Source organism: Carya illinoinensis, chromosome 13 (genome assembly GCF_018687715.1).
Source record: "Carya illinoinensis cultivar Pawnee chromosome 13, C.illinoinensisPawnee_v1, whole genome shotgun sequence".
In the NCBI taxonomy this organism is placed as follows: Eukaryota; Viridiplantae; Streptophyta; class Magnoliopsida; order Fagales; family Juglandaceae; genus Carya; species Carya illinoinensis.
The window spans coordinates 27769203-27784188 of NC_056764.1; the positions used below are offsets into that span (position 1 = coordinate 27769203).

Genomic DNA, 14986 nt, shown 5'->3' on the forward strand with positions numbered 1-14986 from the left:
CATTATCTAAACGAGGCCTAAAGCTCCAACTAGAGACCCACAACCTAACGCGAGTTTTAGTTCGCCAAGAAATAATAAGGAGACTGAAGAAAAAGAGAATAAAGAAAAGTAAAGGAAGAAGAAAGGAGGTGTAAACAAGTCTAGAAGAAGAAGGGAAAGCGACTAGAAGGAAGAAAAACCATTTTAGGTTGTTTTATAAGTCAAATATCTGGTCTAGTAGACGGGCAGGTGAAACCCACGTAGGTGTGTACACCCAGGCCCCATCCGCTAACTAAATATATTGAACAACCCATTGAAACGGGCGATCGAGCAGCTCACCCCCCATTTCAGGCGAAGCGGGCCTGGTTAACTTTTACTCCCAACCCTCGTCATGAGTCTGCACGTCACTTCGGTCAATTCGATCGATTCTCATTCTCCATCGTTTCTAGTTTTGTTTTGTACCCGAATTCTTTTCCTTCATAATCCGTAATGCAGCTAATGCTCACCGAAAGTTAAATAAACACCCTCCAGCCAACAAACTTAAAAATTACTCTTTATTCTAGATATTAGAGATATTATAATCATATTTCGTTTTTTTTTTTTTTTCCTTTTTTGAAATGTAGAGAGAATTTAAGAAAGTTTCCTAAATTTGTTTATTTTCTTAATATGGACATGAATTTCCAGAGTTATTTGAAAGAAGGGAAGGACTTTGAATTGACATGAGCTATTCAACTCTTGAGCCCAAACAAGTATATAATTCTTAATCAACAAAAACTACAACTAGGAAAATAATTCGCTTATAAAGAACCAGGTGAAATAGAAAAAAAAAATGTGATTTATGATAAACGGTCTCTTCCCTTTCTTATCTAAATCATTTTGTTTTCAAATCACCAGACATTCAGGGTATAGTTGAAAAAATGGAGTACCAAAATTGTGCATGTGGAATTCGATCTGTCACTCCATTTCATCCAAATGTCCGAATTGTTCTTTCCAGTTAGATGATGCTGCTTCTTGTGTTCGGAAAGTCCAGATGTGGGGCTTGGCTTTCTCACGAGTTTCTAGAATTTCCTGCATTCAGAGTGTTCTTCTTGTTACACGCATGAGTACAGAGACATTTATAGGCCAAAATAAACTTGAAGTCTTCCTAACCACCCAAAAAATGAAAATTAAATGCCCCATTTAACCAAATTCCCTAACTCAAAAAAGGGGGAAAAACCCCCACCAAGTGAAAAGCAGGATTACAAGTGCGGTAGTTAAAACTCTTACAATAAGATGCACTAGTTCCTGGTACGAATTGAGTATGAAAATATGAGGTAATAGATGGATGGGTCCTTCAAGACAGGGCTGTTCCAGGCATATAACGGCAAGAATTTGAGGGAGATCCACACAGTGAGTCAGTCACAATATATATCAGGCATGTTTACAACCACATCTAATAGAGCTTTCCCATGGTAATTGTAAACACCCCCCCCCCCCCCCCCCCTCTTTCTCTCTCCTCCCCAGAACAGACATAATATGACAAACACATACATGTGATATCTATCAGCAAAGGACAGAAGGATGCCCTTGCTACATGCGCCTTGCAAAAATCTATTTAAATGGGAAGCATGAAAATTGGACAGATGGCAATTTGAAGGGTAACAAGGGCATTAGCAATTAGAAGGGTACCAGGGGTGTTAACAAACATGTCCACTAGAGTACCCACTAAAAAACTATCAAAATTTAAACCCCCCCCTTCTCTCTCTCTCTCTCTCTCTCTCTCTCTCTCTCTCTCTCTCTCTCTCTCTCTCTCTCTCTCTCTCTCTCTCTCTCTCTCTCTCTCTCTCTTCCTGTGTATGATTATGATTTCACATGTAAGCTCTTAAACTTTGAAACTCAATTACAAATGAAACGTATCAGGGCATTGCAGAATCTATGTACTTAACATGTCTTATATTCGTTGTGTCAATCAAATTACTGTATTTATAATAGAACACTTGAATGCGTCTCCAAACATAATTAAAGCTCTCTAAAGAAAAAACGTATTAAGTTATCAACCCAGCCTTTTTTCAATGATGTCAAACCTCCAAGGTAGGACCCTTCAAATCCAGCCCTGGGAAGTAAACCTCAGATACATGACTCCACCCACCAGAATCGTGTAACAGATAATCCAGGAAAAACAGTGCAAAATAGAACTTAGGATGTTCGAGTCTACAACTCATCCTAAGTCTGCCCTCTTAAGCTGCACCCCAATGGGTAGATGCTCCTCCCACACAACCTAGGAAATCAATATCTATAACTTAGAAGCCTTTAGTTAAAGTAGGAGAGTATAGAATCATTTAACCTTCTACAGACGAGAAGTAATTTATTCCACTATATAAAAATAATTGCATTCTGAATTTTATTTCATTATAAATATCACATTTCCTTCTTCTTATTTTTCCCTAAAGTATATATAGAGGACTAGAATGCGGCATTGTCTGTTGTGTTAACAAGCATGAAGTGATGCACATAAATATCTTAAAAAACCCACAAGCGAGTGAAGTTAGAAAAACAAACCTGCACCTCTGCAGATCGTTTTGTCTTAAGATTTAGACAATCCAAAACAGCATTCCATTTCTCTGAACAGTTATCAAGGACGCCAAGCCTATAATACTGCTGCATCTGATGAACTGGTGCTGCCATAACATAAATTCCTATCAAATTCATAATATATTTCTATAAATACAAGAAAATCAGAAGGCATAAATGGAAGTAAAGGATTAGGCAATATTTTTTCTCTATGCCTCATGAGATGGCCATATAAAATGGCAGTGAAGGATACAAAATAGCAAATATAAGCTAACTGAAACAGGGCTGGAGAGAGGCTCATAAAAGGTTAGCAATGGCATTTGTTTATGAAACGGTAAACTTGTGCTTCAGAAAAGAGGATGACCATTGAACATTTTGGAGTCAAGTAGAATGTTGAACAAGCAAGAATCACAACCTTACCCAAGAGAAGAGCAAAACCCCATGACATGAAATAGTGGCAATAACTCTTAAGATGAGTAAATTATAACAAGAAGATATACATGCAAAGAAGTAAATTGGGGGTCCAGAAAAGCTTAAATTTAGTAGCAATTTTTTTATAAGTATTTTAGTAGCATTTGTTAAAAGGAAAATCATAAGAGGGAAATAAAGAATGCTGCAGATGTACCATGAGAAAATCGTGAAGAAACTAAAGATGTGTGAGTTTAAATGGTTGAACATATAAGGGACAGATTTCTTGAAAATGGAAAGGCCAAAACTTAAAAAATGGCTGTCCAAAAGCAAATCCGTTACAAAGCTGGGAAAATGACATGATTAAGGTAAAGTAGGAAACATATAAATGAATGAAAGACCGACAGACAGTTAAAAAATATATGGTGAGTGGGGCTAAACATAATGTGTACAACAATCTCCATGTAGAAGTAAGGAAGAAGGATGCAAAGGAATTGTATAAAAAGACAATGAACACATCAACTGCACAAGAGAGAAAAACCAAAGTAGTTTGGTGAATAAGAAGAAAAATACAAATGCAAGAAGAATTATTCATTTCAAAAAATTTCAAGGAAAACGCAATTTCAGATTTATATACAAAATAAAGGGATAATTAATCATTATGCTTAATGGTGCAGCAATTTCCTTCACCTGAAACAAATATTCTATTGATGACAAAAGCCCTGGGGACCATGAAAACAAAACATGACTTTTCCCTGGTTAAACCCCGGACCCGTGTAATATGCCCACATCACACGGATCAAGTAAATCATCAGCTTTTCACCAATGTGGCCCCGAGAAATTGTTTGCAGCTAAGGGTTCAGATTTTAAACCTAAGAGAAATATACCCCCAAGATCAAAGCCTTACCACTTGACCCTACCCCAAGGGATTCTCCCAGAACAAATCATTTAGATAGACTAGTAAACAAATGGAAGAACATTGAATACAATAGACTTGAGATTTAGATAGCTCTCCAAATTAATATTCTATGGCTCAAGGCTCATCCCAATTAAAAAAGAATATGCCGATTAAAATAATAATAAAAAGAATATAACAATAAGAAATCCCAAAAAACACCAATGATTTTGGTATCTAATTTTTTTTTTTATTGGAATATGAATAAGATAATGCTTTTCTCATGGAAATTGTATAGGTCCTCAGCTCAGCGGCCGTGAGCAACTATGGGCCCAGGACCGAAGAGATGTGGCCCAAAAACCAAAGAATGACTCTGCACATAGGAAAAGCCCCCAGATGCCCAGGAAAGAATGGTGAAGAGGCTAAAGGCAAGCAGAAAACAGACGGCATCCCACCAGATACAGATCATAGGGAAAGACACCTGGTCCATGCTAAGGACTGTAAAAAGGAAGTCTCAGTCTCACAAAATCTCTCTAGACATTTTACATTGATTCAATTTGCTAAAAAAAAACAATTCAATCTAACTTTAGTGTTGAAGCATTCCCCCGCCAACCATTGTTGGCAAGCTCTGCTGGCCTATTTTCTTTTTTGCAGGATAGGTGCGTAAGGTCCACTGTTCTAACAGCAATGATGAGTAGTTAGTGTGTGTGTGTGTGTGTGTGAGAGAGAGAGAGAGAGAGATACAATATATGGCAGATGATCTTCTATACATAAGAGTTCAGTTTTAGAATGTTCTGGATAATGCAATTGGATTGTAATGCAGGATAGGAATGAAGAATGGAAATCGAAAAATGCAAAGGATGAGGAGGATCGAAACGAAAGCGCGTACAGTAGCAAAACCATAGGGCGTCGAAGCAGGTGGTGCAGGATAAGCGCTGGGTCGGAGGACCCGATGAGGCCTCGGTCTCCGAAGACATATCTGTGCTAAGTTATGAGTTAGAGTTACGGTTTTCGACCATTAAAAAAAATTCTCTACCAAACCGACTGAATTCAAACTTTTTTTTTAATATAAAGTGGACTGAAGTCAAACTTCATCCAAGCCTTCATCAATTTTGTCTAAGCTTTCCCAGAAACCAAACAAACTAAAACTGAATATAGATAGAAAATGAAGGAAAATAAGAACTGTTAGAATAATATATACCTTTTGCAGGATTGGAGTCAGACTCGGATCCCAAGAGTGGAAGCCATTGAAGCTCTGAATCTGAGACACGAGGGTTTAATAATGGGGACGTAGCTGGTTGGCCCCAAAATCGGTGTTTCTAATTTAACAGTCCAACGGGCGCCTTCCCATGATCCAGTACACAAGTTTGGTCCATGGGCCCAAACTTTATATCTATATCTTTATATATAAAAAGTGACTATAAACATAAATTATTGTTTTAAAAGTTTTTATTATTTTCTATTAACAATTTTTATTTTTCGTTAATTCCGTTTGTTAGCTTCGAAATGTGGTTCGAATTACACCAGTTTGCAAAGGTCATAATAGATGTCAGTGACTCATATGAGATGACATTCCTCCCAAAAGGTATTGTCAGTTGCACGCTATGATTTAAAATACACTAAACAATTAGATTGTTTAGGAATTAGGATGCCTACAGAAGTTTCTATCCTACTTATCCTATTTAATTTATTATTTTATTTTTTTATATTCAATATTTCATATAAATATCATTTTAATAATATTGATTTATAATTAATATTTATTTATTCTTAGATTTATTTATTTATTTATTTTATTCTGTGATAGAATTCTATTTCTAATTCATTAAAAATATTTAATAATATTTAAAATTAAATAGAATCTATTTAATAAAAATAATATTAAATGAAGAAAAATGATATTAAAAAAAAAGGATAATTAGAATGAATGATTCATAAATAATATTTGGATGTGAAAAGACTATACATTCTTTAATTCAATTTGTTAGCAAATTAAATTAATCATGGATACAATGCAATTGTCTTTTCCTCCGAGCTCGAGGTAACAGAGCATCTCATCCTCAATCCTCATTCATGTCATGAGCCACAAAAACACTGCATGCCTTCTTCCATCTCCACTATCCCACAATGGCGGTAGAGATAAGCTGGTTGGGAGAGAAAAATTCTGAGATTTATTTCTTGTGAGAGAGAGGGATTGAGAGGGGTAGAGAGACGAAAAAAAAAATTGGGGAGGGGGGGGGGGGGGGGGGAGAACATACAGGAAGGGAGGGTGGTGGCAAAAAATAAGAGAGAATGAGAGAGAAATGGCTTGAGGAGAGAGACATAATGAGAGAAATTGGTTTGTATCATCGTGATGGGTTTAACATTAAAAAATTCAAGTTAGTGGGGTGTGGAATAAATATTAACTGATGTATAATGTATCTCTTATTTTTATATAACATGTGTAACACTTGTCTTCTATATAAATTTTCTTATTTTATATAACATAAAGATTATTTATTAGAATTCACATTTTTTCCCCTATGCCATAAATTATTAATTAAAATTAACTTTTTCTTATGAAATATATATATTTTTTAAATAATCATTTTATCCAACTAGACAAGCGTATTTTACACGTTGATCCTGTCATAATATATATGCCTTTTATTTTAAGGTTTTCTCCTTTGAAAATGGTTCCTAAATTTTCAAAAAGACTTAAAAGGCAATTTTCGAATAATGAGATTTAATGAAAATTTCTCAAAACTTTTTACAATTCATTCTCAAACATCATTCAAATACTAAACACTTTTCAATTTCAAATATTCAACTTTTTATCTAATAATTACAATTTTTACAAACTTCAAAACAAAACATAAAAATCAATACAATGTTTTAAACTTTAAAATAAAAATTATATTAAAAACTTATATTCAAATAATTTTTAATTTTATAATATTTATATTCAACCTTGTTGCCCAGATGACTAACACAAGAGGGGGGGTGAATTGAGTTGTATTAAAAAAAATAACAATTATAAATCAAATATATAATATAAAATATAAACAAAATATGAAATAACAATAAATATAAGGAGTAAGGGTAAGAGAGAAGCAAACTCAGTATGTTAACGAGGTTCGGCCCCACTGCCTACGTCCTCGCCTCAAGCTACCCCTTGAGGATTCCCAAATTCACTATTCAACCTCCTTCAGGTGGAGATAGAAACCTATTACACCTTTGAACAACACCGCTACAAAGGATCCGTGTAGAACACCCTCTACACTTGCAATCACCTTACACGTGGTGATTCAACTATTCCCTGTGTAGAATACTTTCTACACACACAAGGGTTATACACACCCTTTTTCTGATACAAAAGCTGATAGTGGGTAGGTTATCAGAAAACACTCCTCAACGAGTGAAATAAGAACAATACAGCGCAAGCTATATCTCTCAAAATGAACAGGGATTAAGGCTCAATGTTTAGAGAAGAGAGAATGAAAGCTTTGAATGAATGTTGTATGCTCTTGGTGTTGTGAATGTGAAGCTCTCAAATGATCTATTTATAGGCATATGAGACTTCATATTCAAATTTAAAAAGATTCACATGTCAAAGACAACATCATTCACTTTTTCAAAAAATTCAAATAAAAGGTTCTTCTTTTTCAATTGTCAAAGACAACATCATTCACTTTTTCAAAAAATTCAAATAAAAGGTTCTTCTTTCTCAATTGTCAAAGACAACATCATTCACTTTTTCAAAAAAATCAAACCTAATCTTTTACTTTTGGCATATGACAAAATGAGCACACTTTCATTTTCAAAAAATTCAAACCTAATCTTTTACTTTTTGTATAAGTCTAAAAAAGCATCAATCACTTTTGAAAATATTCAAATAAAACATGCACATGTGAAAGATGACAATCAATCATCTTTAATATTTTCAAAGTTCAACCCTTTAATCAAGGCATGCACATGCAAAAGATGACAATCAATCATCTTTCAAAATTTTCAAATTTAATTTTCAAAAATATTCATGCACATGTGGAAAATGTATTTTAATGCTTTATGATAAAATATTAATTTTGAGCATTAATCCTAATTTCGAATTTTGAAGAGATTTACAACATTACTCTATAATTTTAATGTGAACTTGTTCCCTTCTTGCTCATGCTTGTTTCCTTGATGTGCTTGACTCCATTGTGTAGACAACTTGAGCTTGAGACTTCTTTATTCTTTGAATTCATTTGTTATCATCAAAATCCATGTGTAGATTTATAATCACATGAAACTTGAAATCTTGAGTTCAACAATCTCCCCCTTTTTGATGATGACAAATATTTGATAGAACTTAAAACCTATATTAATACTTAAGCTCCCCCTGAAAATATGCGTTAGTTTTTCAAGCAAAAGTATAAATATAATTCCAAGCATATATAACAAGTTTAGCAATTTAAACAATGTTAATGTTCTAGTCTAACACTTCTCCCCCTTTTGGCATCATTAAAAAGGATCCGCAACAAGAAAATGGACTGAAGAAAACGATGCGTTTAATAGTCACTGTAGATAGTTGAAAAATGGAGCCGTCCGTGACCCGACAAGTGCTGCAAAGCCTCGAGGCCTAACTCTATGAATTTAATACGGCTGAAGATTTAAACAATCGCCTGATGTTGTTGACAAACGGGATTGAAGGCTCCGAGTTTCTATAAAAAAATGATCATTTTCATCTATCGGATGCCAAAAAAATAATCACTTCTTGACCTGAGTTCTGTTTTTCCACAACGATAGAATGGCTGAGCAATTCTCTTCCACTAATGTTCCAGACTTGAATCAGGAACCCTTGACGCATCAATCATCAATCTTCTCTCCTGAGGCCGTCAATACCATGATAGGAGCAGTGAACCGTTTTTCTAGTAAGGCTGATTCTGAGATTATTGCAGAATCAAGAATGCTCAGTAATCAATATGCCGCCTCTGTTACGATCATGTCTCGAAGGTTAATGGCGAGGGTGAGTGAGATTGATCATCTTAACATGCAAATATCTGAGTTACGACAGAAGCTTGCTAATAAGGATAGTGAGAATAAAAGGCTAAAGCAAGAAAACCAAGAGTTGAAAAAATTTGCAGATTGGTATGCTCATGATCTGCAACCACGAATAGAAGAGCTGGAACGAGAAAGGGTTCAGATACAAGGTCAACATCAGCAGATAACAGCAGAGGTTCATCGTTTACTAGAAAAATAGGGACAATCTACTGTTAATCTCGCTGGCTTAGTAAGAAAACTTTTGACAATGTGTGTCCAGCATATCTTGTATTTCTTTTGACTAAATAAGATTTGAAGAGAAAATAGTTTGTCTTATTCTTTATGCTATCTCTATAAAATCAGTCCTGAAGTTCATCTAATCCGCATCAAGTTTTCATCTCATCTCTATAACTCATTTGCATTCCTTCAGCATTCTCGTTTTAAGCCTTCTATTCTTTTCTCAATGGCTCATTCTTCTAACATTTCTCTAGATCCATCCATGAGGCATTCTGCATCTCAACCTCCTGTTCTTTCTGCAGCTACCATTGGTGCCATGTTGCAGCAAGAAAATAATAATCTGACTAATAAGTCAGATTCTGATGCTATTTATGACTTGGTGAGTCTTGGGACTCGCTACTCTTCCTCTATTGTGGCTTTTTCTCAGCGGCTACAAGCCAAAAATCACGAAGTTGAAAAGCTCAAAGAACAAATTGTTGTACTTCAACAAATTGTTCAAGAGTCTCACACAAGGGAAGGAATCATTCGGCAGAAGAATAAACAATTGAAATCTTTATTAGATTCTTCATTCCGCTTGCCGGTTCCCATGAATAAGAATGACATGATATTGTATGAAGAGAATGAGCGTCTCAAACATGAGGCTAAGAATCTCAAATTTATGTAAAAGTATTAAAAAAAATCTATCTCTATTTTTATTGACTCTGGTCTATCTTTTAAGAGATATTCATAGCATGCATCATACCTATTTCTCTTCTGATCATACATAATCTATCTTCTGGTAAAGGTTTTGTGAAAATATCTGCTAACTGATCGTGTGTGTTTGTGAACTCTAACATTATATCACCTTTTTGCACATGATCTCGAAGAAAATGATACCTTATTTCAATATGCTTAGTTCTAGAATGTTGTATTGGGTTCTTTGAAAGATTTATAGCACTTGTATTATCACATTTGATTGGAATGTGATTATACATGAGTTTAAAATCTTCAAGTTGTTGCTTCATGTAGAGAACTTGAGCACAACAACTACCCGCAGCAATATATTCTGCCTCAGCAGTAGATAGTGCAACAGAATTTTGTTTTTTACTAAACCAGGAAACTAATGCATGACCTAAGAAATGGCATGCTCCACTAGTGCTTTTTCGATCTATTTTACAGCCAGCATAATCTGCATCTGTGTAGCTGATTAGATCGAAAGATGTGTGCTTAGGGTACCATAACCCTAGGTTAATTGTACCACTAAGATATCTAAGAATGCGCTTAACTGCAATTAAATGTGATTCTTTTGGAGATGATTGAAAACGTGCACATAAGCACACACTAAACATAATATCTGGTCTACTGGCTGTTAAATATAATAAGCTACCAATCATACCTCGATATATCTTCGAGTCAACTGGCTTACCGGATTCATCTTTATCAAGTTTAGTTGATGGGCTCATTGGTGTTCCAATTTCCTTAGCATTTTCCATCCCAAACTTCTTCAGTAATTCCTTAATATATTTTGATTGATTGATGAATGTCCCACTTTTTGCTTGCTTAATTTGCAATCCGAGAAAGAATGTAAGTTCACCCATCATGCTCATCTCAAATTCTTCCTGCATAGTCTTAGCAAAAACTTGACACATATTTTCATTAGTAGCACCGAATATTATATCATCAACATAAATCTGAATCAAAAGAATATCATCATTTTCATATTTAATGAAAAGAGTTGTGTCGATTTTTCCTCTTGAAAAACCTTTTTCAATCAAGAAACCACTGAGTCTCTCGTACCAAGCTCTAGGAGCTTGTTTAAGTCCATATAGTGCTTTTGTGAGTTTGAAAACATGATTTGGGGAAATATGATTTTCAAAACCTGGAGGTTGCTCAACATATACCTCTTCATTTATAAAACCATTTAAGAAAGCACTTTTAACATCCATTTGAAAAAGTTTGAAATCTTTATAACAAGCATATGCAAGTAGCATTCGAATAGCTTCTAATCTTGCGACAGGTGCATATGTCTCATCATAATCGATTCCTTCTTCTTGATTAAAACCTTGGGCTACAAGTCGAGCCTTATTTCTAGTAATGACTCCAGACTCATCTTTCTTGTTTCTAAAAACCCATTTTGTTCCAATAATAGTATAATTTTTGGGTCTAGGAACAAGTGTCCAAACATCATTTCTTTCAAATTGATTCAACTCTTCTTGCATAGCTAGAATCCAAGATTCATCAAGAAGTGCGTCATCAATATTTTTGGGTTCAATTTGAGATAGAAAAGCAGTATGATTACAAATATTTCTAAGAGATGATCGAGTACTTACACCTTGTGAAGGTTCTCCCAAAATTTGTTCCACTGGATGATCTTTCACAAATTTCCACTGTTTGGTTGCATCTTGTATTAAATTTTGATGATCTTTCCTGATGGCTCCATGTTGAACTTCCTCTATTGCTTTCTCTTTGTTGAGATTGAGACTTTCTGTGTTATTTATACCTTCTATTTCTTCATCAATAGATTTCTTGGAGAGTGGAGAATTAGATTCATCAAATACTACATGCATAGATTCTTGTACAGTTAAAGTCTTTTTGTTGAATACTCTATAAGCTTTACTATTAGTAGAATACCCGAGAAAAATACCTTCATCAGATTTTGCATCAAACTTGCCTAAATTATCTCTGTCATTCAAAATAAAACATTTACATCCAAATACATGAAAGTAACCAATGTTGGGCTTTTTCTCATTCCAAAGCTCATAGGGGGTTTTATCTAATTTAGACCTTAACATAACTCTATTTATAACATAACATGCAGTACTTACCGCTTCGGCCCAAAAATAACTAGGCAAGTTGTTCTCATTGAGCATTGTTCTTGCCATCTCTTGAAGAGATCTATTTTTCCTCTCTACTACCCCATTTTGTTGAGGAGTTCGAGGAGCAGAAAAATTATGAATAAAACCGTTTTCATCACAAAATGTTTCAATATTTTTATTAACAAATTCTTTTCCCCTATCACTTCGGATACTTGAAATAATATAGCCCTTTTCATTTTGAATTCTCTTGCATAACTTGGTAAAGGCATTATGTGCCTCATCTTTATGAGCAAGAAAGATGGCCCAAGTATATCTAGAGAAATCATCAACAATAACAAATGCATAATATTTTCCTCCTAGACTTGCAACTCTATTTGGTCCAAAAAGATCCATGTGTATCAGTTGCAATGGTCTAGTAGTGGAAATATGTTTCTTAGTTTTAAAAGAAGTTTTTGTTTGTTTACCAAATTGACATGCATCACAAATTTTGTCTTTAAGAAAATATGTTTTTGGTAAACCTCTCACAAGATCATTTTTTGAAAGTTTGGAAATAAGTTCCATGTTGGCATGACCTAATCTTCTATGCCATAACCAACTAGTTTCATTTTGAGCTGACAAGCAAATAGCATCTTGTGAGGTAATTTCTTCAAAATCAATTGTATAAACATTATTGTTTCTAAAAGCAATAAAACAAATATTACAATCATGATCATTCAAAATAATGCATTTATCCATTTTAAAAGTAACTGTAAATCCTTTATCACATAATTGACTTATGCTCAAAAGATTATGTTTTAAACCTTCAACAAGTAGAACATCTTCAATTATGAGAGAAGATTCATTACCAATTTTACCTATTCCCACGATCTTCCCTTTCGAGTTGTCTCCAAATGTCACGTGTCCTTCTTCTTTAGATCTAAGATCAAAGAACTTAGTCTTGTCTCCCGTCATGTGTCTTGAACATCCACTATCTAAAAACCACTTATTTTTGCTTGTGGATGACTTCATGCATACCTATAAAAACAATTAAAATGATTTTTCTTGGTACCCAAGTTCTTTGGGTCCTTTATTTATTAGTATTAGAAGAAACAAGATTTTTAGGTACCCATATGGCCCTAATAGTCATTGTATGATTTCTTTTAATAGGACAAGTATGATAATTATGACCATTTCTATTACAAAAATTACAAATAGCATGTGACATATATGAAAAACTTGAATGATTATAATAATATCCTTTTTTGACAAAATTATTTTTATGAAAAGAATTTTGAATATTAGTCTTTGAGGTAGAATGATTATCAAAGAAATTTTTATAAGGTTTGTATTTTTGTTTTGGCATATATCCCAAACCTGCCTTGTCAAAAACACATCTTTGACTACCAAGAAGTTTTTCAAAATTTCTTTTTCCATTCGTAAAGTTTTCAACAATATTTTCTAAATCGGTTTTCTTCTTATTCAATTCAAGATTTTCATCTTTCAAAATGATACTTTCTTTTCTTAAAATTTCAATTTCGTTTGTTAAAGAATAATTTTTCTTTTTCAAAGCAGTATACTTGATACCCAATTTTTCAAATTCCTCATAAATCTCTTCTAAAACATTTTGCAATTCTTCATATGAAGGATTTTCAATATTATCAAGATTTGTTACCTCAATGTCATCTTTAGCCATAAGACAAAGATTTGCTGATTCTTCATTGCTTGCTTCACTATCTGAGCTACTTGAATCATCATCCCATGTAGCTTTCATTGCTTTCTTGCCCTTGTTTCGATCTTTCTTTAGCAGAGGACAATCTGGCTTGATATGACCAGGTTTATTGCATTTATAACAAATTAAAGTGTCGTTTTTACCTGAATCTTTCTTGGAAAACTTTTTGAAAGATTTCCTCGGAGGAGTTCTATTTTTCTTCAAGAACCTCTGAATTCTTCTTGTTATCATCGCAACTTCTTCATCTTTATCGTCATTTTCCTCATCTTCATCACTTTCACTTTCATGAGGAACAGCTTTAAGTGCTAAGCTCTTCTTTGGCTTTCCTTCTTCTTCTCCTCTTTTCAATGTGTACTCATGGGTGATAAGTGACCCGATGAGTTCATTGACTTCGAGCTTCTTGAGATCTCTAGCTTCAAGAATCGCTGTAACTTTTGATTCCCAACGTTTTGGTAAAGAGTTGAGAATTTTTCTTACTATCTCCACCTTGGAATAAACTTTGCCAAGAGCTGTCAAGCTGTTTATGATGTTAGTAAAACGAGTGTGCATACTAGAAATAGATTCATCATCATTCATATTAAACATTTCATATTCATGAGTAAGAATATAAATTTTTGATTCCTTGACTTGCGAAGTTCCTTCATAAGTTACTTCCAAGTTATCCCAAATTTCCTTTGCCGTAGCGCAATTCATTATTCTATTAAACTCATTTCCATTAAGAGCATTATATAATAAATTCATAGCAGTTAAATTTAAAGTATAAAGTCTATCGTCTTCACGATCAAACTCTTCTTCTTCCTTTTTGACCTTTACTCCACCAACCACTTTTGTTGGAATATAAGGTCCATTTACAATACATTTCCATATTTCTCTACCTTGAGCTTGAAGAAATATTCTCATTCTAACTTTCCAGAATGAGTAATTATCTCCACAAAAGAGTGGAGGCCGACTACTAGATTGACCTTCACCAAATGAAGCTGCAATGTTAGCCATAAGATCTTAACTCAAAAGATAGTTAATCTTATAATAGAGCTCTTAGCTCTGATACCAATTGTTGCCCAGATGACTAACACAAGAGGGGGGGTGAATTGAGTTGTATTAAAAAAAATAACAATTATAAATCAAATATATAATATAAAATATAAACAAAATATGAAATAACAATAAATATAAGGAGTAAGGGTAAGAGAGAAGCAAACTCAGTATGTTAACGAGGTTCGGCCCCACTGCCTACGTCCTCGCCTCAAGCTACCCCTTGAGGATTCCCAAATTCACTATTCAACCTCCTTCAGGTGGAGATAGAAACCTATTACACCTTTGAACAACACCGCTACAAAGGATCCGTGTAGAACACCCTCTACACTTGCAATCACCTTACACGTGGTGATTCAACTATTCCCTGTGTAGAATACT

The 14986-nt window shown here is 34.1% G+C and overlaps 1 protein-coding gene across 4 annotated transcripts; it reads right to left on the reverse strand.

Moving 5' to 3' along the window:
- Positions 1–665: 665 nt before the first annotated feature.
- Positions 666–5185, reverse strand: LOC122293030. 4 transcript variants are annotated; one of them, XM_043101643.1, is made up of 4 exons: positions 5034–5185; positions 4722–4811; positions 2518–2630; positions 666–1047 (listed from the first exon to the last, which is right to left on the reverse strand). In XM_043101643.1, the coding sequence occupies exons 2-4, from the start codon at positions 4807–4809 to the stop codon at positions 934–936; spliced, it is 315 nt and encodes a 104-aa protein (XP_042957577.1). In that variant the 5' UTR covers positions 4810–4811; positions 5034–5185; the 3' UTR covers positions 666–933. The 4 variants fall into 4 exon arrangements, with proteins under 4 accessions (XP_042957577.1, XP_042957575.1, XP_042957578.1 ...); XM_043101641.1 differs by having other exon boundaries at positions 2518–2636; XM_043101644.1 differs by having other exon boundaries at positions 4722–4816; positions 5034–5157.
- Between the last annotated feature and the right edge of the window lie 9801 nt (positions 5186–14986).

Excerpts from the sequence above, each read along its gene's own strand:
- LOC122293030 (XM_043101641.1), bottom strand. The coding sequence starts at position 4,809 with ATGTCTTCGGAGACCGAGGCCTCATCGGGTCCTCCGACCCAGCGCTTA. Across the intron at positions 2,637-4,721 it reads CGCCCTATGGTTTTGCTACT|CACCAGTTCATCAGATGCAG; the intron begins GTACGCGCTTTC and ends ATGTTATGGCAG. Across the intron at positions 1,048-2,517 it reads AACGATCTGCAGAGGTGCAG|GAAATTCTAGAAACTCGTGA; the intron begins GTTTGTTTTTCT and ends CTCTGAATGCAG.